The 25,721-nt window shown below is 43.4% G+C and overlaps 1 protein-coding gene across 1 annotated transcript in view; it reads left to right on the forward strand.

Moving 5' to 3' along the window:
* The window catches only part of LOC142760542 (protein unc-93 homolog A-like), a 162,462-nt gene that overhangs the window by 58,121 nt on the left and 78,620 nt on the right, over nucleotides 1-25,721 (forward strand). The window contains exon 3 of the mRNA XM_075863734.1: nucleotides 4,588-4,817. Coding sequence (XP_075719849.1) covers nucleotides 4,588-4,817 — 230 coding nt within the window. The remainder of the gene's footprint in view (nucleotides 1-4,587; nucleotides 4,818-25,721) is intronic.

Consider the following 25,721-nt stretch of genomic DNA (forward strand, 5'->3'; position numbering starts at 1 on the left):
GTTCTGTCCTGAGACAGCCTTGCCTGGTGCGGTGCCCGTGGGTCTATTTGGATGTGCAAGTATGTCCAAATGCCCCAACCTACAGTGCGAACCCCGCTCTAGCTGCTAGAGGTTCCCCCCTCTAGCTGCTCGAGGTGGCAGCCCTTGAAAACTCTCCCCACATCTGTGCCAGAGAACCCCACACCCGCCCAGCCTAGTGCACGGTCAACTTACTCGCCCCCGCACAGTGGCCCGACTATCTCCCATCTGTGTCGCAAGACCATTACCCAGGGAAGCTCCACTGACATAACTGGTCATATATTGGGCTACACCATTTGGGACTGGTCACTGGGGCTACTCCAGGGAAGCTCCAGTGACATAACTTACATCACTGGAACATCCCTGGGGTCACCCCAGTGACGTAACTGGCCATATATCGGCGGTAACATCGCCTGAGCTTCCCCTGGTGGAGGTTAAAGGCAGCCAGGGCTTTGGCTTTAATAGTCTTGCAACATAGAGGTCGGGATACTCAGGCTGCCATGTGGTATGGTGAGTGTGGGAAATCTCTGTACTTCCAAGCGAAGCTCTCCACCAGGGTTGGAATTCCCATATTACAATTATGGCAAAATGCCAGAAAGGCTGGTGTCTGCACTGAGCCGCTGCCGCTCTCCCCTTCATCCCTGATAGGCTTCTGTATCTTCTCCCCATCCACTTTGGCCTGTTTCTGCATGCTACAGGGTTACACCACAGAAAAAAGGGGGACATAGAGTAAGATTAAAAACACAAAAAAAGGCCATACTCACAAATTGGGCAGGTATAATCTCAGCAGGACGCAGACAGGTCAAAAATGCTGCTGAAGGAAAGTGCTCAGGTGTGTTAAATAATAGCCACTCCCACTAACCTTGAGGGGAGTGGCGTGTGGTGCATGGGATTTGTAGTAAAAAATAAATGAATTGTGTATAATGTGCAAGTAGTAATAATATGTGTGAAATATGGGGGGCGGTACTGAGTATAGTGCATAAATGAAAATAAATGAATTGGGAATAATGTACAAGTGGTGAATAACATGTGTAAAATATGTAAAATATAGGGGCAGTACTGAGTATAGTGCATAAGGGTCAGGAATGTGAGTGATGCATGAAGTGTGGGTGCAGTGTGTGCGCGTAGCGTATATAGCCAGGTAGCAGCCTATTTGTAATGCCATGATAATACATAGACCTCGCTTTCTGTATAAGATGCAGACATTCCGCCAATGCAGCAGGTGCAAAGGGGTCTGAAGGGGTGAGTGGTGCCTCTCTACCACAGTTAGATTAAGGAGCAGAAGCTAAGTTGGCAAGGGACTGAAGTAATGGATTTTTAGAAAGTTGCGATGTCCGGAGGGGCGTGACTTAAAGTGGATAGGGCTAACCTGACTAGAGGGCAAGGTTTTGGTGCAGCATGAGGGCATTCTACCAGGGTTTACCAATTGGAAAAAAGGGACCTGGTTAGTTTGATTGATTGATGTGTAATGGTCAGTGTGTGGTATGTGAACTGTGTGGTATGTGCATGGCGCATATGCGTCATATGTGCTATCTGAGTGGCGCACGTGCTGCATGTGTCCTATGAGTGTGTGGATTTTCAAATTAAACAGTAGAGAGTGGAGCAACAAAAACCTTAAATTTTAGGAAAGCAAAATTCAATCGACTGAGGGAAGCACTTAGTCGTGTTGACTGGGATCATGTAATGGTAAATAGGGATACTGAAGCTAAATGGGGAATTTTCACATGTATAGTACATGAATCGTGTAGTAAGTTTATACCCTCTGGTAACAAAATGTCTAGGAATAAAAGGAGACCAATATGGATGAATGGAGATTTACTGAATATAACAAAAACAAAAAGCATTCAAAATATTGAAGGCTAAAGGCTCAGCAAAAACATTCCAGAATTACAAAGATCTCAATAAGAAATGTAAAAATTAAATCAAGTTAGCAAAGTTATATCCAGAAAACCAAAACTAGCTAACGACATAAAAATGAATCCCCCAAAAAATTGTAAATATATTAATGCCAATAACAAAAAAAATCTAATATTGGCCCCCTTAAAGATGAGCATAGGAATATAATTGTAGAGGACAAAGGGAGGGCTGAGATATTAAAGACATACTTTTCCTCTGTATATTCAGGGGGACAGCGATAAAGGTTCCCCACGCAATATTACCTACTTGACACAGGAGGAAGTACAGTTACGTCTGAGCAAACTAAATATTGATAAAGCCCCTGGCCCAGACGGCTTTCATCCACGGTATTAAGGGAATTGAACTCAGTACTGGACAGGCCATTGTATGTCATCTTCTTAGACTCTTATAACAGGATCAGTGCCGGAGAATTGGAGGATGGATGATGTACCAATATTTAAGAAAGGTAAGAAGGTGGAACCGAGTAACTACCATCCAGTAAGTTTGACATCTGTGGTACGTAAAATAGTTGAGGGTATTCTAAGAGATGAACTGCAAAAGTATAAAGTGGAGAAAATTCTAATAACTGATAACCAGCATGGATTCAAGAAAAATTGGGCTTGTTCAGCTTGAAAAAAAGACGTCTTAGAGGTGATCTTATTAAAATGTATAAGTATATGTGTGGTCAATACAATTAACTAGCACGTAATCTGTTCTTTCCAAGGACACTAAAAAGGACCAGGGGACATTCATTGCGTGTTGAAGAAAGACGTTTCAGGCATTAATATAGGAAAGGGTTCTTTACAGTTAGAGTAGGCAAACTATGGAATGCCCTACCCCAAGAGGTAGGCAGAGTGATGCAGATACGATGTCAGCATTTAAAAAAGGGCTAGATGCTTATTTACTGACAAATGGCATTTATGGTTATAATTAATCAAGCAATGAATGATGGGTCATTTATTGAGAAAGGTTGGACTTGATGGACCTATGTCTTTTTTCAACCTATGTAACTTTGCAACTATGTAACTATGTGTGAGTGATGTATAAATGACACTTGTGCATTCTATTTTTGAGTGGTGCATGTGTGTCATTATGTCATTTGTTCTATGTGTAAGTGATGCATATGCAGCATGTGCCCTGGCTTTAGGTGGCACATGTACAGCATGGGTCCAGTGTGTGGGTGGCATGTGTTCAGCATATGGGTGGCATGTGTGCAGCATGTGGGTGGCGCATGTGCAGTATGTGGACAGTGTTGTGAGTGGCACATGTGCATTCTTTAATTATATACCTATGTTCTAAATATAAAGAATACAAAATGCCTTATTGCGGTTTTGTTGGCACTGAAAGGGGTTAAACTTCTTGCACAGGGCAGTACTGTCCGTGTTTGCTCTTGCTCTGCATCCCGCATCCTCAGCACAAGGCAGGAGTGTGCTGTGCCTGCAGACACAATAGATGATCACATGCAGCAAACTGAAACTCATGCTTAGCGCTGCCGGACTACTGATACATTCTGAAGTCTGCCCTCCTGCACAGCCTGCCCGTGTGACAATACATCAGCCCTGCTGTTCTGCTCCACTGTGTATTTATTTATTGGTTATGCCGGGACATGTAGTTCCTTATTGCTACGCTGTATATTTATTTATCACTATGTAAATAGTGATAAACTGCTCCTGCTTGTACTCTCAGTTGTCCACTGGGGGCGCATGGTAAGGTGAGCTTATTCCATCTGTTCACTTGTTGTGCTACTGTGGGGTGGTGTCTGTTGCTGTGGTGCTGCACTTGTGGGGGGACATGGCCCAGAGCCAAGGAGGATTGGCTTGGCCATATGGCATGGGTGCTTTTGGGCCTCTGGGTTGCTCCCTCTGCAGGAGCGGTGCTGCAATGGCGGTGACCTCCACACGGTGCGGCAACCGATAGAGTAGGGACACAATTTTAAGAGGTCGACGTGAAGTGGCAAGTGGGCTTGCATACAATTTGATCAAAATTTTACAAAGAACCTCTCGTTCATGTTTAATAATTTTACCTAGCCGCAATTGATCATAGTATATAGTGGATGTGTGGTCCATGTCTAGCCTCCCTCATTGATATGTCAAAATAAAGATGGCTACATCCATAGGCGGATAATCAGGTCACCGTGTGGGTGGCTATGGTGGCTAGGCTGGGCGGATGCATGTTTCTCTGGCACAGTTTTGGAGATAGCTTCTCTGAGCAGCTCAGAGCTGTCGGCTGGAGAGGGGGAACGTTACGTCACTGGTGCTTCACGACGAATACGTTTAACGGCGGCCAGTGATGGATGCCAATAAGTGGCATCCAACACCCATAGGATGTTATGGCATCTGTTAAACATTACAGTTTTTGTTGCTGGATGCCTCTGGATAGTATAACATAGTTGTCTACGTTATTCTACCTAGCCAAATAAACAGTATACCCGACGTAAACCACCCGACAGAGGCACAGAGGAACACTCTTTTGGCTTCCATCTGAATGGAGCCCAATGGATAAGTTTAAGTGCTGTACATGTTAAACATAGAGCTAAAACACAGTGTTTCCAGTGGCTCAAGCATAAAATCATGTTTAATAGCAAACTTAGAAGTATACAACAATACAATAAAGTTTTTTTTTATAGTAGAAATACATATTATACCCTAGTCTCTTATTTTTATTTGATTTCAGGTACAGTTTAATAATCACCTCAGCAATTCTTGGATTTGGAGGTGGATTGTTATGGCCAGCAAAATGCACATATATCACTACCAGTGGAATTAGGTATGCAAATCAGCTGGGTAAAGAAAAAATGGATGTTGTGAACCAGTACTTTGGAATATTTTTTCTAATATATCAGACATCTTCGATCTGGGGTAATCTAATTTCATCATTGGTGCTTGAACATAATACTACAAAAGGTAAATATATGCTTTAGTTAAATAAAAATAGCTTTCTATTTCATATACTTATTTTTATCCAGTTTCAACCAAGTGGTCAATCTATTAAATCTATGTAAACTATTGTAGCCTTTTAAAAAAAAAAAAAATATTATTATTATTTATTATTTGTGTTTTGTGTTTAGAAACATTTTTCTAATAGACACTTATTAACCCCTCCCTCTGTGGCCACTTTTGACCTTCCTGACAAAGCCTCATTTTTCAAATCTGACATGTTTCACTTTATGTGGTAATAACTTCGGAATGCTTTTACCTATCCAAGCGATTCTGAGATTGTTTTCTCATGACACATTGGACTTTAAGTTACTGGCAAAATTAGCTCGATATGTTTAGTATTTAATTGTGAAAAACACCAAAATGTAGCGAAAAATTGCAAAAATTTGCATTTTTCTCAATTTAAATGTATCGGCTTGTAAGACAGGCAGTTATAACACACAAAATTGTTCCTAATTAACATCCCCCATATGTCTACTTTAGATTGGCATCGTTTTTTGAACATCCTTTTATTTTTCTAGGACGTTACGAGGCTTTGAACTTTAGCAGCAATTTCTCACATTTTCAAGAAAATTTCAAAAGGCTATTTTTACAGGGGCCAGTTCAGATGTGAAGTGTCTTTGAGGGGCTTATATATTAGAAACTCCCAAAAAGTCACCCCATTTTAAAAACCTTACCGCTCAAAGTAATCAAAACAGCATTTAGAAAATGTCTTAACCCTTTAGACATTTCACAGGAATTCAAGCAAAGTAGAGGTGAAATTTACAAATTTCATATTTTTTTGCAGAAATACATTTTTAATACAATTTTTTTTATAACACAGAAGGTTTTAACAGAGAAATGCAACTCAATATTTATTGCCCATGTTCTGCAGTTTTTGGAAATATCCCACGTGTGGCGCTAGCGTGCTATTGGACTGCAGCACTGGCCTCAGAAGCAAAGGAGCACTTAGTGGATTTTGGGGCCTTATTTTTATTAGAATAAATTTTAGGCACCATGTCAGGTTTGAAGGGCTCTTGCGGTGACAAAACAGTGAAAATCCGACAAAAGTGACCCCATTTGGGAAACTACACACCGCAAGGAAATTATCTAGGGGTATAGTGAGTATTTTGACAGCACAGGTTTTGTACAGATATTATTGGAAGTAGGCCGTGAAAATGAAAATCTAAATTTTTTCAAAGAATATGTAGGTTTAGCGATTTTTTTTTTTCATTTCCACAAGGACGAAAGGAGAAAAAGCACTGCAAAATTTGTAAAGCAATTTCTCCCAAGTAAAACAATACCCCACATGTGGTAATAAACATCTGTTTGGACACACGGCAGGGCTTAGAAGGGAAAGAGCGCTATTTGGCTTTTGGAGCTCAAATTTAGCAGGAATGGTTTGCGGAGGCCATGTCACATTTGCAAAGCCCCTGAGGGGAGAAAACAATGAAAACGCCCAAAAAGTTACTCCATTTAGGAAACTACACCTCTTGAGGAATTCATCTAGGGGTGTAGTAAGCATTTTGACCCCACAGATGTTTCATAGAATTTATTAGAATTGGGCAGTGAAAATAAAAACAATCCTTTTTCTTCAATAAGACGTAGCTTTAGCGCAAACAATTTCATTTTCTCAACAAATAAAGGAAAAAAAGAACCCAACATTTGTAAAGCAATTTCTCCCAAGTACGGCAATATTCCATATGTGGTCATAAACTGCTGTTTAGGCACACGGCAGGGCTCAGAAGGGAAGGAGCGCCATTTGGAATGCAGATTGTAATGACGGGGGTAGGGAAACAGACAAGTGAGCCCTAATCTACCCGCCACTCAGTCCCTGCCTACTTGCAACGACCCGCCCTAGGCGACGGGGTACAGCTGGGCGACGGTCCCTACGCTCAATAAGTGCACGACAGACAAACAGACAAGGGTACACAGAAGCTAAGCGGAAAAGGGGCAGTTGCCCACGGCAACACCGTGAGCAACAAGAGTAGTAAACGAGCCGAGTCAAACCAGGAGTGTACGAGGTACCAAACGCAGAGCAGGAGAGTAGTGAACAAGCCGAGTCAAACCAGGAGTGTATGAGGTACCAAACGCAGAGCAGGAGAGTAGTCAGTAAGCCGGGGTCAATATGAAGCAGGGACAAATAGTTCAAGAAGCTGCAGCAGGGCCAGGAAACCAACAGAGAAGAATCACAAGCAAGGAGGAACAGGAAAGGCAGGTATAAATAGACAGAGGGCGGGAGCTAGCTCCGTCTGGCCAGGCTGTGATAGGCTCTTCCACTCCTAAGCTTGCCACCCTGAGTGGTGGAAGATGGAGTCAGTCTCACAGACATAGAAGCAGGTGCAGACAGATTACCTATGGGCGTTGACACAGAAGCTGTGCATGGCAGATCCTTTACAGTACCCCCCCTTTTATGAGGGGCCACCGGAGCCTTTCTAAGTGGACCTGGTTTATTGGGGAAACGAAGGTGAAACCTCCTGACCAATATCCCAGCGTGAACATCCCGGCCGGGTACCCAAATCCTCTCCTCAGGCCCGTATCCTCTCCAATGGACCAGGTACTGGAGGGAGCCTTGGACCATCCTGCTGTCCACAATCTTGGCCACCTCGAATTCTACCCCCTCAGGGGTGAGAACAGGTACCGGAGGTTTCCTCGAGGGAGCCAAGGACGGGGAGCAGCGTTTAAGGAGGGAGGCATGAAACACGTTGTGTACTCGAAAAGATGGGGGCAACTCCAGTCGGAAGGAGACAGGATTGAGGACTTCAATGACCTTGTACGACCCTATAAACCGGGGAGCAAACTTCTTGGACGGGACTTTAAGGCGCAAATTTTTGGACGATAGCCACACCAGATCCCCGACCATAAACAAGGCGTTAGCAGAACGTCTTCTATCTGCCTGAGTTTTTTGTATGCTCTGGGACGCCTCTAGGTTCTTCTAAACCTGGGCCCAGACTATGCACAGTTCCCGATGAACGACCTCTACCTCGGGATTGTTGGAACTACCAGGTGAAACGGAGGAGAACCGTGGATTAAACCCAAAATTACAGAAAAAGGGGGAGACCCCTGACGAGTTACTGACCCGGTTATTAAGGGAAAATTCGGCGAGGGGAATGAATGAGACCAAATTATATTGACAGTCAGAGATAAATCACCTTAAATATTGTTCTAGAGACTGATTAGTCCTCTCAGTTTGGCCAATAGTTTCAGGATGGAAGGCAGAGGAGAAGGACAGATCAATCTCCAACTTTTTACAGAAGGCTCTCCAAAACAATGAAACAAATTGCACCCCTCTGTCAGAAACAATATTGACAGGGACCCCATGGAGATGCAGGATGTGTTTGACAAACAAGGTAGCTAACGTTTTAGCATTGGGTAGTTTCTTGAGGGGCACAAAGTGGCACATCTTACTGAAGCGGTCTACTACAACCCACACCACCGACTTGCCTTGAGATGGAGGCAAATCGGTGATAAAATCCATGGAGATATGGGTCCAAGGTCTCTGGGGAATGGGCAAAGAACGTAGTAAGCCCGCTGGTCGGGACCTGGGAGTCTTGGACCTAGCACAAACTTCACAAGCGGCGACGTAGGCCTTAACATCTTTAGCCAACCCAGGCCACCAATAGTTTCTGGCAATGAAGTGCTTGGTACCCAGGATGCCTGGATGACCAGATAGTGCGGAGTCATGATTTCTCTAAGTACCCTAAGCCGGAATTGCAGGGGAACAAACAGCTTGTTCTCAGGAAGGCTCCCGGGAGCTGACCCTTGATCAGCCGCAATTTCAGAGACTAAATCAGAATCAATAGAGGAAATGATTATACCTGGAGGCAAAATACAAGCAGGATCTTCCTCTGAAGGAGGGCTGGCCATGAAGCTACGCGACAGTGCATCAGCCTTAATATTTTTAGACCCAGCCCATAGGTAACCAAGAAGTTGAATCTGGTAAAAAATAACGCCCATCGAGCTGGTCTCGGGTTTAGCCTCCGGGCAGATTCTAGGAAAACCAGATTCTTGTGGTCGGTAAGGACCGTTACCTGGTGCCTAGCCCTCTCCAGGAAGTGGCGCCACTCTTCAAATGCCCATTTAATGGCTAAGAGTTTGCGGTTGCCAATATCATAGTTACTCTCAGTGGGCGAAAACTTCCTGGAGAAGTAGGCACAGGGACGGAGATGGGCGAGGGACCTGGTACCCTGGGACAAGACAGCCCCCACTCCCACCTCGGACGCGTCAACCTCCACGATAAATGGCTCCATTTGGTTGGGCTGAACCAGCACCGGGGCCGAGATAAAGCACTTCTTAAGAACCTCAAAAGCCTGGGCAGCCTCCGGAGGCCAGTGGAGGAGATCAGCACCTTTGTGAGTGAGATCCGTAAGAGGCTTAGCGATGACCGAGAAGTTAGCAATAAATCTCCTGTAATAATTAGCGAACCCCAGGAAGCACTGTAACGCCTTCAGGGAGGCAGGTTGGACCCATTCCGCCACAGCCTGGACCTTGGCAGGGTCCATGCGGAATTCATGAGGAGTGAGGATTTGACCCAAAAATGGTATCTCCTGCACCCCAAACACACATTTTTCGGTCTTCGCAAACAGTTTGTTTTCCCCAAGGACCTGGAGCACCTTCCTGACATGCTCAATGTGGGAGGACCAGTCCTTGGAAAACACAAGTTTGTCATCAAGGTACACTACAATAAATACCCCCAGGTAGTCTCTTAAAATCTCATTTATGAAATTCTGGAAGACCGCGGGAGCATTACACAACCCAAAGGGCATGACGAGGTATTCGAAATGACCTTCGGGCGTGTTAAACGCAGTCTTCCACTCATCCCCCTCTTTGATGCGCATAAGGTTATAAGCCCCCCGTAGATCAAACTTAGAGAACCATTGGGCCCCCTGAACCTGATTAAAGAGATCAGGAATCAAAGGAAGGGGATACTGGTTCCTTACAGTGACCTTATTCAAGTTTCGGTAGTCAATGCATGGCCTAAGACCACCATCCTTCTTCCCTACGAAGAAGAAGCCAGCACCTACCGGAGAAGAAGAGGGGCGAATGTAACCCTTGGCCAGGCATTCCTGGATATACTCTCTCATGGCTTCACATTCGAGACAAGAGAGATTAAATATCCTACCCTTAGGGAGCTTAGCTCCTGGTACCAAATTGATTGCGCAATCGTATTCTCTATGAGGAGGTAACCCTTCGGAGGCCTCCTTAGAGAAAACATCAGCGAAGTCCTGAACAAACTCAGGTAGCGTGTTCATCTCCTCAGGGGGAGAAATAGAATTAACAGAAAAACATGACATCAAGCATTCATTACCCCATTTGGTAAGATCCCCAGTATTCCAGTCAAACGTGGGATTATGCAACTGCAACCAGGGAAGGCCTAAAACCAAATCGGACGATAATCCCTGCATTAACAGTACAGAGCACTGCTCCAAATGCATGGAGCCAACAAGGAGTTCAAAAACAGGGGTATGCTGTGTAAAATAACCATTAGCAAGAGGAGTGGAGTCGATACCCACTACCGGGACAGGTTTAGGCAAATCAATCAAAGGCATAGCTAGAGACATAGCAAATTCCACAGATATGATATTAGCAGAAGACCCTGAATCCACGAAGGCACTGTCGGTAGCAGACCTACCACCAAAAGAGACCTGAAAGGGAAGCAAGACTTTATTACGTTTCATATGTACGGGAAATACCTGTGCGCCCAAGTGACCTCCCCGATGATCACTTAGGCGCGGAAGTTTTCCGGCTGCTTGTTCTTACGCCTAGGACAGTTGTTTACTTGATGCTTGTCATCCCCACAGTAGAAGCAGAGACCATTCTTCCTATGGAACTCTTTACGTTGTTGGGGGGACACGGAGGCCCCGAGTTGCAGAGGTACCTCCGAGTCTTGCGAGGAAGAACGGAGCAACGGAACCTCGGGAGGCATCATGGGGGAGTCAGAGGTGAAAACACAAAGACGTTCAAATCATCGTTCCCTGAGACGTCGGTCAAGTCGTACCGCTAAAGCCATAACCTGGTCAAGGGAGTCAGAAGAGGGATAACTAACTAGCAGGTCTTTCAGGGCGTTCGACAGACCCAACCTAAACTGACAACTTAAGGCAGGGTCATTCCACCGAGAAGCTATGCACCACTTTCTAAAGTCAGAGCAATACTCCTCAACAGGTCTCTTACCCTGACGTAAGGTCACCAGCTGACTCTCGGCAAAGGCAGTCTTGTCAGTCTCGTCATAAATGAGTCCGAGAGCAGAAAAGAAAATATCAACGGAGGAAAGTTCAGGGGCGTCAGGAGCCAAGGAGAAGGCCCATTCTTGGGGCCTTTCCTGGAGCCGGGACATAATTATACCCACCCGCTGGCTCTCAGAACCTGAGGAGTGGGGCTTTAAGCGAAAATAGAGCCTACAACTCTCCCGAAAGGAGAGAAAAGTCTTCCGGTCCCCTGAGAACCGGTCAGGCAACTTGAGGTGGGGTTCAAGAGGTGAGGTGAGGGGCACTAACATGGTAGCATCAGGCTGGTTGACCCTCTGAGCCAGGGCCTGGACCTGTAGGGAGAGACCCTGCATTTGCTGGGCCAGGGTCTCAAGGGGGTCCATAGTAGTGTCAGGGACCAGGGTAGACTAGGTATATGGGCTTGTGATTTTGTAATGACGGGGGTAGGGAAACAGACAAGTGAGCCCTAATCTACCCGCCACTCAGTACCTGCTAACTTGCAACGACCCGCCCTAGGCGACGAGTTACAACTGGGCGACGGTCCCTACGCTCAATAAGTGCACGACAGACAAACAGACAAGGGTACACAGAAGCTAAGGGAAAAGGGGCAGTTGCCCACGGCAACACCGTGAGCAACAAGAGTAGTAAACGAGCCGAGTCAAACCAGGAGTGTACGAGGTACCAAACGCAGAGCAGGAGAGTAGTGAACAAGCCGAGTCAAACCAGGAGTGTACGAGGTACCAAACGCAGAGCAGGAGAGTAGTCAGTAAGACGGGGTCAATATGAAGCAGGGACAAATAGTTCAAGAAGCTGCAGCAGGGCCAGGAAACCAACAGAGAAGAATCACAAGCAAGGAGGAACAGGAAAGGCAGGTATAAAAAGACAGAGGGCGGGAGCTAGCTCCGTCTGGCCAGGATGTGGTAGGCTCTTCCACTCCTAAGCCTGCCTCCCTGAGTGGTGGAAGATGGAGTCAGTCTCACAGACATAGAAGCAGGTGCAGACTGATTACCTATGGGCGTTGACGCAGAAGCTGTGCATGGCAGATCCTTTACACAGATGTTGCTGGATTGGTTGCTGGGCGCCTGTGGGCCCAAAACAGTGGAAAACCCCCAGAAGTGACCCAAGTTTGGAAACTACACCCCTCAATTAATTTACCTAGGGGTGTAGTGAGCATTTTAACCCTGCAGGTGTTCTGTAGAAATTAGTGTACACTCGATGTTGCAGAGTGAAAATTGGATTTGTCCCCATAGATATGCCAATATGTGGTGCCCAGCTTGTGACACCATAACAAGACAGCTCTCTAATTATTATGCGGTGTTTCCCGGTTTTAGAAACACCCTATGGGGGCACTAATCTTTTGCCTGGACATTCGACCAGGCTCAGGAGTGAAAGCGTATCATGAAAAATTGAGGCCTAATTTGGCGATTTACAAAGTATTGGTTCACAACTGCAGAGGCTCAGATGTGAAATAATAAAAAGAAACCCCTGAGAAGTGACCCCATTTGGTAACTTCACCCATCAAGGTATTTATTAACCCCTTCAGGACTGAGCCACTTTTGGACCAAATGACAGAGCCTCATTTTTTAAATCTGACGTGTGTTACTTTATGTGGTAATAACTCGGGAATGCTTTTACCTATCCAAGCGATTCTGAGATCGTTTTCTCGTGACATATTGTACTTTATGTTAGTGAAAAAATTTGGTCGATATATTCAATATTTCTGTGTGAAAAACACCAAAATTGAGAGAAAATTTGCAAAAAATTAGCATTTTCTAAATTCAAATGTATCTGCTTGTAAGGCAGATAGTTATACCACACAAAATAGTTACTAGCTAACTTTTACGATATGTCTACTTTAGATTGGCATCATTTTTTGAACATGCTTTTATTTTTCTAGGACGTTACAAGGCTTAGAAGTTTAGCAGCAATTTCTCACATTTTCAAGAAAATTTCAAAAACCCATTTTTTTAGGGAACAGTTCAGTTATCAAGTGGCTTTGAGGGCCTTATATATTAGAAACCTCCACAAATCACCCCACTTTAAAAACTGCACCCCTCAAAGTATTTAAAACAGCATTCAGAAAGTTTTTTTTAACCCTTTAGGCGTTTCACAGGAATTAAAGCAAAGTAGCGGGGAAATTTACAAATTTCATTTTTTTTGCAAAAATTCAATTTTAATAAATTTTTCCTGTAATACTGAAGTATTTTACCGGAGAAGCACAACTGAATATTTATTGCCCTGATTCTGCAGTTTTTAGAAATATTCCACATGTGGCCCTAGTGCGCTACTGGACTGAAATACCAGCCTCAGAAGCAAAGGAGCACATAGAGGATTTTAGGGCCTTCCTTTTCTTAGATTATATTTCAGGCACCATGTCAGCTTAGAAGAGGTCTTGTGGTGCCAAAACAAAGGAAACACCCCCAAAAATACCCCATTTTGGAAACTACATGCCTTGAGGAATTCATCTAGGGGTGTAGTGAGAATTTTGGCCCCACAGGTGTTTCATAGATTTCATTAGAATTGGGCAGTGAAAATGAAAAATTACATTATTTTCTAATACCATATAGCGTTACCTCAACATTTTTAATTTTTTCAACAAATAAATGATGAAAAGCACCCCAACATTTGTAAAGCAACTTCTCCAGAGTACGGAAATACCCAACATGTGGTCATAAACGGCTGTTTGGGGAAGCAGCAGGACTCAGAAGGGAAGGCACGCCATTTAGCTTTTGGAGCGCTGATTTTGCTGGATTCATTTCTCGGCACCATGTTGCATTTGTAAAGCTCCTAAGGTACAAGTACAGTGGAAACCCCCCAAAAGTGACTCCATTTAGGAAACTACACCCCTTGAGGAATTCATCTAGGGGTGTAATGAGCATTTTGACCCCACAGGTGTTTCATAGATTTCATTAGAATTGGGCAGTGAAATTTAAAAATTACATTATTTTCCAATAAGATGTAGATTTACCTCAAAATTTTTATTTTTTTCTACAAATAAATGATGAAAAGCACCGCAACATTTGTAAAGCAACTTCTCCAGAGTACGGAAATACCCAACATGTGGTCATAAACGGCTGTTTGGGGAAGCGGCAGGACTCAGAAGGGAAGGCACGCGATTTAGCTTTTGAAGTACAGATTTTGCTGGTTTGATTTCTCGGCACCATGTCGCATTTGTAAAGTATCATAAGGTACCAGAACAGTGGAAACTCCCGAAAGTGACTCCATTTAGGAAACTACACCCCTTGAGAAATTCATCTAGGGGTGTAATGAGCATTTTTACCCCACAGGTGTTTCATAGATTTCATTAGAATTGGGCAGTGAAATTTAAAAATTACATTATTTTCCAATAAGATGTAGCTTTACCTCAAAATTTTTATTTTTTTCTACAAATAAATGATGAAAAGCACCCCAACATTTGTAGAGCAACTTCTCCAGAGTACGGAAATACCCAACATGTGGTCATAAACGGCTGTTTGGGGAAGCGGCAGGACTCAGAAGGGAAGGCACGCGATTTAGCTTTTGAAGTACAGATTTTGCTGGTTTGATTTCTCGGCACCATGTCGCATTTGTAAAGTATCATAAGGTACCAGAACAGTGGAAACTCCCAAAAGTGACTCCATTTAGGAAACGACACCCCTTGAGGAATTCAACTAGGGGTGTAGTGAGAATTTTAACCCCCCAGGTGTTTCATAGATTTCATTAGAATTGGGCAGTAAACATGAAAAATTAATTTTTTTTCCACTAAGACGTAGCTTTAGGTAAAAATGTTTCATTTTCTCATCAAATAAAGGAGAAAAATCACCATAACATTTGTAAAGCAACTTCTCCAGAGTACGGAAATACCCCATATGTGGTAATAAAGTACTGTATGAATACACATCAGGGCTCAGAAGGGAAGGAGCGCCATTTGGCTTTTGGAGAGCAGATTTTGCTGGATTGGTTTTTCTGCGCCATGTCGCTTTTGCAAAGCCCCTTAGGTAGCAGTACAGTGGAAGCTACCCAAAAGTGACTCCATTTGGCAAACTACACCCATTGAGGAATTCATCTAGGGGTGTAGTGAGCATTTTGACCCCACAGGTGTCTCACAGATTTTATTAGAAATGGGCAGTGAAAATGAAAAATTCCATTATTTTCCAATAAGACGTAGCATTAGTTAAAAATTTTTCATTTTCTCAACAAATAAAGGAGAAAAAGCACCATAACATTTGTAAAGCAACATCTTTAGAGTACGGAAATACCCCACACGTGGTCATAAACTGCTATTTGGACACACAGCTCTAAAGGGAAGGAGCGCCATTTAGTATTTGGAGTGGAGATTTTTCAAGATTCGTTTTTTGACACCATGTTGCATTGAGCTATAGTACCAGTACAGTGGTTACCCCATTTTGGAAACTAGATCCCTCAAAGAATTGATCTAGGGGTGTAGTGAGCATTTTGACCGCACAAGTGTTTTGCAAAAATGAGTAAACTATAGATGTTGCAGATTGAAAATGGCTGTTTTCAACAAATATGCCATTTAAGTGCCCAATGTGTTGTGCCCAGCTTGTACCACCGTAGACACACATCCCATAAATTGTTAAGCGGGTTCTCCAGAATACCCCATATGTGGTCATAAATTGCCGTTTGGGCACACTGCCAGTCTCAGTTGGACCATCATTTGTATTAGTGGTTTTTCAGCTTATAATGTGGGGGCATATGTGAGCTGGGCAGAGTACATCAGGGTATATGTAAGCTGGGCGGAGTACATCAGGGTATATGTAAGCTGGGCGGAGTACATCAGGATATATGTAAACTGTGGAGTACATCAGGGTATATGTAATATGCGCGGGTACATCAGGCTATATATAAGCTGTGCGGAGTACATCAGGGTATATGTAATATGTGCGGGTACATCAGGCTATATGTTACATAGTTACATAGTTACATAGTTAGTACGGCTGAAAAAAGACACATGTCCATCAAGTTCAACCAAGGGAAGGGAAAAGGGAAGGAAAAATTTCTACACATAGGAGCTAATATTTTTTTGTTCTAGGAAATTATCTAACCCTTTTTTAAAGCCATCTACTGTCCCTGCTGTGACCAGCTCCTGCGGTAGGCTATTCCATAAATTCACAGTTCTCACTGTAAAGAAGCCTTGTCGCCTCTGCAGCTTGAACCTTTTTTTCTCCAGACGGAGGGAGTGCCCCCTTGTTTTTTGAGGGGGTTTTACAAGGAACAGGATTTCACCATATTTTTTGTATGTGCCATTAATATATTTATATAAGTTAATCATGTCCCCCCTTAGTCTTCTTTTTTCAAGGCTAAATAGGTTTAATTCTTTCAATCTTTCCTCATAACTTAAATTCTCCATGCCCCTTATTAGCTTCGTTGCTCTTCTTTGTATTTTTTCCAACTCCAGGGCATCCTTTCTATGAACTGGAGCCCAGAACTGAACTGCATATTCTAGATGAGGCCTCACTAATGCTTTGTAAAGTGGCATTATTACATCCCTGTCCCGCGAGTCCATGCCTCTTTTAATACACGACAATATCCTGCTGGCCTTTGAAGCAGCTGATTGACACTGCATGCTGTTATTGAGTTTATGATTTACAAGTACACCCAGATCCTTCTCAACAAGTGAATCCGCCAGTGTAGCGCCCCCTAGGACATATGATGCATGCAGGTTGTTGGTACCAAGATGCATAACTTTACATTTATCTACATTAAACTTCATTTGCCAAGTGGACGCCCAAACACTTAGTTTGTTTAAATCTGCCTGTAATTCATGAACATCTTCCATAGTCTGAACTATATTACATAGCTTGGTGTCATCTGCAAAAATAGAAATAGTGCTATTAATCCCTTCCTCTATATCATTAATAAATAAGTTGAATAATAGTGGTCCCAGCACTGAACCCTGGGGTACACCACTTATAACCGGGGACCATTCAGAGAAGGAATCATTGACCACAACCCTCTGGATACGGTCCTTGAGCCAATTCTCAATCCAATTACAAACTATATTTTCTAAACCTATAGTCCTTAATTTACCCATTAGGCGTCTATGGGGGAGAGTGTCAAATGCCTTTGCAAAGTCTAAAAACACTAAATCCACAGCGGCCCCTCTGTCTAGACTTCTGCTCACCTCTTCATAAAAACAGATTAGGTTAGTTTGACAACTTCTGTCCTTAGTAAAACCGTGCTGGCTGTCACTTATAATGCTATTTATTGTCACATAATCCTGTATATAGTCCCTCAATAGCCCCTCAAACATTTTCCCCACGATGGATGTTAAGCTTACTGGTCTATAATTACCCGGGGAAGACCTAGAGCCCTTTTTGAAAATAGGCACCACATTTGCCCTGCGCCAGTCCCTTGGCACTATACCAGTCACTAGAGATTCTCTGAATATTATGAAAAGGGGGACAGAAATAACTGAACTAAGCTCTTTAAGAATTCTAGGGTGTAACCCATCTGGTCCCGGAGCCTTGTGCACATTTATTTTATTTAATTTAGCTTGGACCATCTCTACATTCATCCAATTCAGTATATCAACTGATAGATTAACAGCACTGGCACCGGCTACATCAGCTGCTCTTTCTTCTGTTGTATATACAGAGCTAAAGAACCCATTTAGTAACTCTGCCTTCTCTTGATCCCCTGTGATCAACTCCCCATTACCATTATCTAGGGGTCCTACATGTTCAGACCTTGGCTTTTTTGCATTTATATGCTTGAAGAATTTTTTAGGATTTGTTTTACTATCCTTGGCCACCTGCCTTTCATTTTGTATTTTTGCTAATTTTATTACATTTTTACAGATTTTATTAAGCTCTTTATATTTTACAAAGGCTACAGCTGTACCCTCAGATTTGTATTTTTTAAATGCCCTTTTTTTGTCATGTATTGCCCCTTTCACAGAAGGTGTAAGCCATTTGGGGTTTAATTTGAGTCGTTTATACTTATTACCTGTAGGAATAAATTTTGCACTATAATAACTCAAAGTAGATTTGAAAATCTCCCATTTATCATTTGTTCCATTATTTGACATTAGTTCTTCCCAGTCTATATCCTGAATTGCAGCCCTCATCCTGGGGAAATTGGCTTTCTTAAAATTAAATGTTTTTGCCCTCCCAGCCTGCGTTTGTTTTTTACAGTATAGGTAAAATGTAACTATATTATGATCACTGTTACCGAGGTTTTCACGAACATTGACATTCCCAACAAGATCTGCATTATTAGAAATGACCAGATCCAACAGAGCTTCACCTCTAGTCGGGTTTTCCACAAACTGGCCCATAAAATTTTCCTGCAACAGGTTGAGGAAATGTCTCCCCTTTGCAGTTGAAGCCGAACCATGACACCAATTAATATCCCGGAAATTAAAATCTCCCATTATCACTACAGTACCCGCCTGTGCAGCCCGCTCCATCTGTTTATATAGCTGACCTTCCATCTCCTCAGTTATATTGGGGGGTCTATAGATTACACCAAAAGTAATTTTTTCAGTGTTTACCTCTTTTTCTAGTTCCACCCACAAGGTTTCAACCTCCTCACAGTCTTCACCCACTATTGTCTCTTTCACACTCGCCTTCATATCACTTCTCACATACAGACATACACCACCACCTTTCCTATTTGTCCTGTCTTTACGAAAAAGTGTAAAACCCTGTAGATTTACAGCCCAGTCATGTGAAGAGTCCAGCCATGTTTCAGCAACACCAACTATATCTATATTTTCTTCCAGTATCAAGGCCTCCAGCTCCCCCATTTTGCTTGCTAGACTTCTGGCATTTGTGAACATACACTTTAACTTGCCTGTCAGTTTTTCACTTTTATTATCAGAAATGTGATTTGACATTAATCGGTCCTTTTTATTTACACTGATGTTTTGCAACGAAAGGATCTCCTTATCTTGTTGTCTAGTCCTCTCCCCACATTCTGTTTCTCCCCCCACCAATATAGTCTGACCCCTCTCTAACCTGGCTACCCCTTTTTTTTCTACATTGACCTCCCTCCTCAGCCCTAGTTTAAATACTCCGCCACCCCAGCTAGAATTCTCTCCCCCAGCACAGCGGACCCCCTTCCATTTAGGTGCAAATCATCTGCAGAATACAGTTTGTACCCCAATGAAAAGTCAGCCCAGTGCTCTAGGAACCCAAATCCTTCTCCTCTACACCAAGACTTCAGCCATGCATTTAACTCCCTAAGCTCCCGCTGTCTTTCCTGTGATGCGCATGGCACAGGCAGTATTCCTGAGAATACAACCTTGGAGGTCCTTCCCTTCAGCTTGTAGCCTAGTTCTTTAAAATTATTCTTAAGGCTCCTCCACCTACCATTTATTCTGTCGTTGGTACCGACATGGACCACGACAGCTGGATCATCACCAGCCCCTCCCAGCAATTTGTCCACCCGTTCCACCACATGCCGAACCCTGGCACCAGGGAGACAGCAAACCATTCGGTTGAGGCGGTCTTGGCGACAAATTATTCTATCCGTCTTCCTGATTATAGAATCCCCTACAACTATCAATTGTCTTGGCTTGCCTGCATTACCATCCCGCCGACTACTAGCTGGGCTGTTCTCCCGGCTGTTAGGGAGATCAGTATCAACTAGGGCTGCCTTTTCTGAGACTGACACCCTCGCATCATCACCCAACCTGGCAATTTTGCTTGGAATGCCAGAAACCGGATCGGCCTTCCTTGTCTTTGACCCCTTTCTACTGCCCCTAACTACATTAACCCAGCTACTTACCTGATCCTGCTCACCCATGTCTTCACCCTCCAGTTCTAACCCACTAACTGCATGCTCTGTGAGCAGCAAGCTCCGCTCAAAATTGTCTATCCTCCTCAGTGTTGCATTCTGCTCCTCCAGATCTCTAATACGAGCTTCCAGGTGAACAACATGCTCACATCTGCCACAGAGATATTCACCCTGGAACTCCGGCTCCAGTCGTGTATACATATGACAAACTGTGCACTGAAGAAAACCTCCAATCTTGATATCCATTATCCAAGTTACACCAAAACAGCGAACAATTGTCAAAGAAAAAGAAGAGTACTTACTGGGGCTTCAACTCCTCTTTTCAACTCCGGTTTTAGAACTCCACTTAGTTCACAAGCCACTTAAACCACCAAGCTCAGAAAGAGCAAGCTCAAAATGAGGTCTGCTGACTAATTTATACCACCTGTGTCCAGTTAACCCCTTCCCCCTCGTCAGCTGTTCAGCTGGAACGAATCTGCAAGGGAAAAAAAAAAAAATAAAATTTACAAATTTTTTTTTTTTAAATTGTGTGAGTTTTTGCTATCTTCTATTTGCTAGCAATCAAAACAGATTCACAAACACAGAAATACAGCAACACAATACAGAAGTACAGCAACACAATACAGAAGTACAGCAACACAATCCGGTTTTAGAACTCCACTTAGTTCACAAGCCACTTAAACCACCAAGCTCAGAAAGAGCAAGCTCAAAATGAGGTCTGCTGACTAATTTATACCACCTGTGTCCAGTTAACCCCTTCCCCCTCGTCAGCTGTTCAGCTGGAACGAATCTGTGTCCAGTTAACCCCTTCCCCCTCGTCAGCTGTTCAGCTGGAACGAATCTGTGTCCAGTTAACCCCTTCCCCCTCGTCAGCTGTTCAGCTGGAACGAATCTGTGTCCAGTTAACCCCTTCCCCCTCGTCAGCTGTTCAGCTGGAACGAATACAGAAATACAGCAACACAATACAGAAGTACAGCAACACAATCCGGTTTTAGAACTCCACTTAGTTCACAAGCCACTTAAACCACCAAGCTCAGAAAGAGCTGGGCGGAGTGCAACAGGGTATATGTAAGTTGTGCGGAGTACATCAGGGTATATGTAAGCTTGGCGGAGTACATCAGGATATATGTAATCTGTGCGGAGTGCAACAGGTCATAATAGGATGATGTAATAATGGGGAGAATGAATAATCCATGGATTGGTGTGGTCGCTTTGAACCAATCCTTTATGCACAGGCTGGGTTTTGGGGTATTATATAAAATATCTGCGCTCCAGTGTTGCCTAATCTTTGACTTCTTCACTAGCCCTATAAGCCGCACAAGGCCCTAAAGTTTCCTCATCTCCGCTGCATCTACGGGTCCACCTGTGGGGTCTAGCAAATGACGATGTGGGATATTTAGTGAAATTCTACTGGACCTAAAAATGAGTCTGGGCCGTCATCTAGAATAATTTTGCATCATTGCGTTTTGAGAGTCATAACGTGTTATTTTTCCGGTGACGGAGCTGTGTGAGGGCGCGTTTTTTGTGGAACGAGCTGTAATTTTTATTGGTTCCATTTTGGGGTACATGCGATTTTTTTATCACTATTTATTCCATTTTTTGGGAGATGAGGAAACCAAAAAACAGCCATTCCAGCACGTGTCTTTTTTGTTTTTTTTTAAAGTGTTCACCGTGCTGTATAAACAACATGTTAACTTTATTCTGCGGGGCGATACGATTACAGAAACACCAAATTGATATCGTTTTTTTACGTTTCACTACGTTCCCACAATGAAAATACTCTTTTCTAAAAAAATCATGTTTTAGTGTCGCCATTTTCTGACGGCCATAACTTTTTTATTTTTTCGCTGATATCGCTGCGGGGCGGCTTGTTTTATGCATGACGAACTGTAGTTTCTATTGGTACCATTTTACGTTACTTGCAACTTTTTGATCACTTTTTATTACATTTTTTTTGAGACAAGATGACCAAAAAATAAAATGCTGTCATAGTTTTTTATTAAAAAATGTTACGGTGTTCACCGTGCGGTAAAAATAATGTGATATCGTTTTTTTCATATTTTCATTTTTTTTCTAATAATAAAGGAGTTTATCAGGGAAACAGGGCAAGTGTTGTTTTTATTATTTATTTATTATTTATTAACTTTTATTTATTTATTTTTCTTTCACATTTTTTTACATTTTTTACTTTTTCTTTTACACTGACCTGGGGACATGAAGATCTGGTCTTCTGATCCCCGGTACGATGCACTGCACTACTTATGTAGTGTAGTGCATCGCAACTGTCATTCTTCATTTAACGGCTTCCTGGTTGCCATAGCAACAATCACCACCCGCGATCCATCACGGGGGGCCCGGGGGTTACAGAGGGAGCTCCCTCCCTCTGTCAACCACTTCAATGCGGTGGACGTCATTGACAGCCGCATTGAAGGGGTTAAATGGCTGCAATTGGCGGTAACAGCCATCGCAGCCATTGCAGCGGCATGTCAGCTGTGTATAACAGCTGACAGCCGCTGAAGATAAAGCGCGCACAGCTCCTGTGCTCGCTTTATCTGCAGGGCATAACTGTACGCCCGTCTGCGGGAAATCACTTGGTTTTCGGACGTACAGTTACGCCCAATCGCGGGAAGGGGTTAAGGGCTGTAGTGAGCCCACAGGTCTTTTCCATAAATGATTGCACTGCGGATGGTGCAAATTTATATTTTTCCCTAGATATGCCATTTCAGTGACAATTGTCATACCCAGCTTATGCCACTGGAGACACACACCCCAAAAATTGTTAAAAGGGTTCTCCCGGGTATGACGATTCCACATATGTGGAAGAAAACTGCTGTTTGGGCACATTGTAGGGTTCAGAGTGGAGGGAGCGCCATTTGGCTTTTGGAGAGCGTATTTTGCTTGGTAGTAGGTTTGTTTGATTATTGCTGGTGTTTCCATTTATAATGTGGGGGTACATGTAAGCTGGGCAGAGAATATCAGGGGCATAGTCAGGTGGCATAATAATGGGTTAAAAAAGCATTAAAATGATTCATAGATGTGTGTTACGCTGTGAAGCAATCCTTTCTGCACAAGCCGGTGTTGCACTGATATTTGGCGTCCTTTCTTATCCCCTTTTGGTCCACACTCCGCACCTTTGCAACTTGGGGAATTTTGCTGGGAAAGTGTTGTCCTGGTATAATACGGGCACCCTCGCTTCCAGCAGATATGTTTTGGCTCTCCCCTTCCTGGTTCCCTAATTTTAGATCCTTGATAAATCGCCTCTTGAAACAGAAGAAATGTTCCCCTCGGGCCGTCACAACTGCATATTTTTTATTTCCTGACTTTTTTCAGCCATAACTAATTTTATTTTTTCATAGACGTAGTGGTATGAGGGCTTTTTTTTTGCGGGACGAGCTGTAGTTATTATTGGTACCTTTTATCCTATTTTTTTGGGAGGCCAGGTAAACAAAAAAAACGCAATTCTGGCATCGTTTTTTTAGGTTTTTTTTATATAGTGTTCACCACGCGTTATAAATTACTTGTTAATTTTATTCTGCGGGTGAGTACGATTCTGGCGATACCTAATTTATGGCACTTTTTTATGTTTTACAACTTTTTGCACAATAAAATTACTTTTGTAAAAAGAATGTATTTTTCCTGTCGCCAAGTTGTGAGAATCATGACTTTTTAACTTTTTTGTCGACGGAGCTATATGAGGGCTTGTTTTTTGAGAGACGAGCTATAGTTTTCATAGGTTCCATTTTTGGATACGTGCGTCTTTTTGATCACTTTTTATTCCAATATTTATAGGTCAAAGTGACCAAAAAACAGAAACTGTTCACCGCATGCAATAAGTAATATAATATTTTGATACCTCATTACGGTCGCGGCGATACAAAATAGGTATGGTTTATTATTATTTTTCAATAATAAAGGACTTGATTAGAGAAAAAGGGAGATTGTGTTTTATTTTATTACTTTAAACTTTTATGGTTTTCAAACTTTTTTTTACACTTTTTTCTCAAGTCCCACTAGGGGACTTGACAGTCCAATTGTCAGATTTATTTTTTTCTAATACATTGCACTACCTACGTAGTGCAATGTATTAGATCTGTCAGTTGTTCACTGACAGCAAGCCGATTAGGCTTCGCCTCCCGGCGGGGCCTAATCGCTCCATAATGGCAGAGCAGGAGGCCATTGTGTCTCCTGTTGCCATAGCAGCAGTCGCCAGTCCTGATTGCCTGTCAGGGCTGGCGATCTGCTAGCAACCGCTAAGATGTAGCGATCGCTTTCGGTGGCTGCATCGAAGGGGTTAATGTCAGGGATCGGAGCTAGCTCCAGTTCCTGCCATTACATTTGGATGTCAGCTGTAACATACAGCTGACTCCCACCGCTAATGACGCCGGATCAGCTCCTGAGCCGGTGCCATCTTGCCGGCGGCTACGGAACAGATCAGGCTCCGTCACCGGGCGGATCTTGACCGGCTTCCATGCTAGGCAGACCGGGAGGCCAGTATTAGGCCTCCGGTTGCCATTGCAGCCACCAGAACCCCGGCAATTTCATTGCTGGGGTTCCGATGAGCTGCAAACAGCTTAAATGTAGCGATCACGTTTGAACGCTGCATTGAAGGGGCTAATGGCGGGGATCGAAGCTAATTTCGGTCCCCGCCATTACAGCCGGATGTCAGCTGTCAGATACAGCTGACATCCGGGGATTATGGCACCGACTCAGCTTCTGAGCCGGTGCCAAACATTTGGCGTAGGTATACGACATTTTGCGGGTAGCACTGGCTTTCCATGTCGTATACTTACGACAAATGTCGGGAAGGGGTTAAAAATGTTATTTCGTTTTTGTGCTCTAGCTATTATGTGTCCACTTTACGGTACATAGAAGCTGCATACCGCTGCTGTAAGTTGAATCCGATAGTCAGCTGGACTAACGGCTCCACTGACAGAGACTGCTGTGTACATCTATGGGTATGTTCACACGGCTTATTTTCAGCCGTTTATCGAGCCGTACACGTAAATGCTGGAGCACGGAGCCGTCAGCTTCTTGCTCCAACATTATATTTAACTGTATCTGCGTCCTGAGGATGCAGATAAAGTTGAAACCGGGACACGCCACTGCTGGGGGACCGGCCCTGGGCCCCACCATCTCGGTGGGCCTGGGGCCACAGCTCCCTCTGCCACCCCCCACTAGATAGGCTATTGCCTCACTTCCTACCTTTATCCTCTCCCTTTCCTTCATTCACATTCATGAACTTTATGGACAATTGCCTTTTTCAACCATATTAACTACGTATGTAACTATAGTTAGCCCAAAAATAAAAGTTCCACACAAATAGTGACCCCAAAATTTTAGTCCCAGATATATAGTGCACCTGAAAACAATAATGCCAAATAGATAGTGAACCAGACAGTAAAAATGCATCAGATGGTAATAATGCCCCACATAGTAAAATGTACTCTCTTTGTGCTCCACATAGTAAAAGTGTTCCCTTTTAGGCCCTACACAGTAAGGCTAAGTTCACACAGGGCAGATATGCTGCATAAAATACAATAGCCTATTCTCCTTGGAATCCGCAAAGAATTTCGCAACAAATTGTGGTGCAGCTTTTCTGGCAGAATCTTTGCTGGGGAAATACTGCTGAAAAACAAGACAGGCAGACAGTTAATACTTACCCCGTTCTCTATTGACATAGTGACATGTCCCCCTGTCCTCCATGCAGCCCGACCTCCTGGAATGATGCAGCTGACTATGTGACCGCTGCAGCCTAGACTATGTGACCGTTGCAAATCATCCCACAAGGTCGGGCCTGGACAGAGAACAGAATAACCTATTACTATGACAACACCCGGGGGTAAGTATAAACCTTTTTTATTACTTTAATTGAAAATAAAGCATTTTCTTTTTCTTTGTTGTGATTTTTGCAGTGGTATCAAAAATTGCAACATGTGCTATCTGT

This window comes from Rhinoderma darwinii, chromosome 4, assembly GCF_050947455.1.
Source record: "Rhinoderma darwinii isolate aRhiDar2 chromosome 4, aRhiDar2.hap1, whole genome shotgun sequence".
NCBI classification, from domain to species: Eukaryota; Metazoa; Chordata; class Amphibia; order Anura; family Rhinodermatidae; genus Rhinoderma; species Rhinoderma darwinii.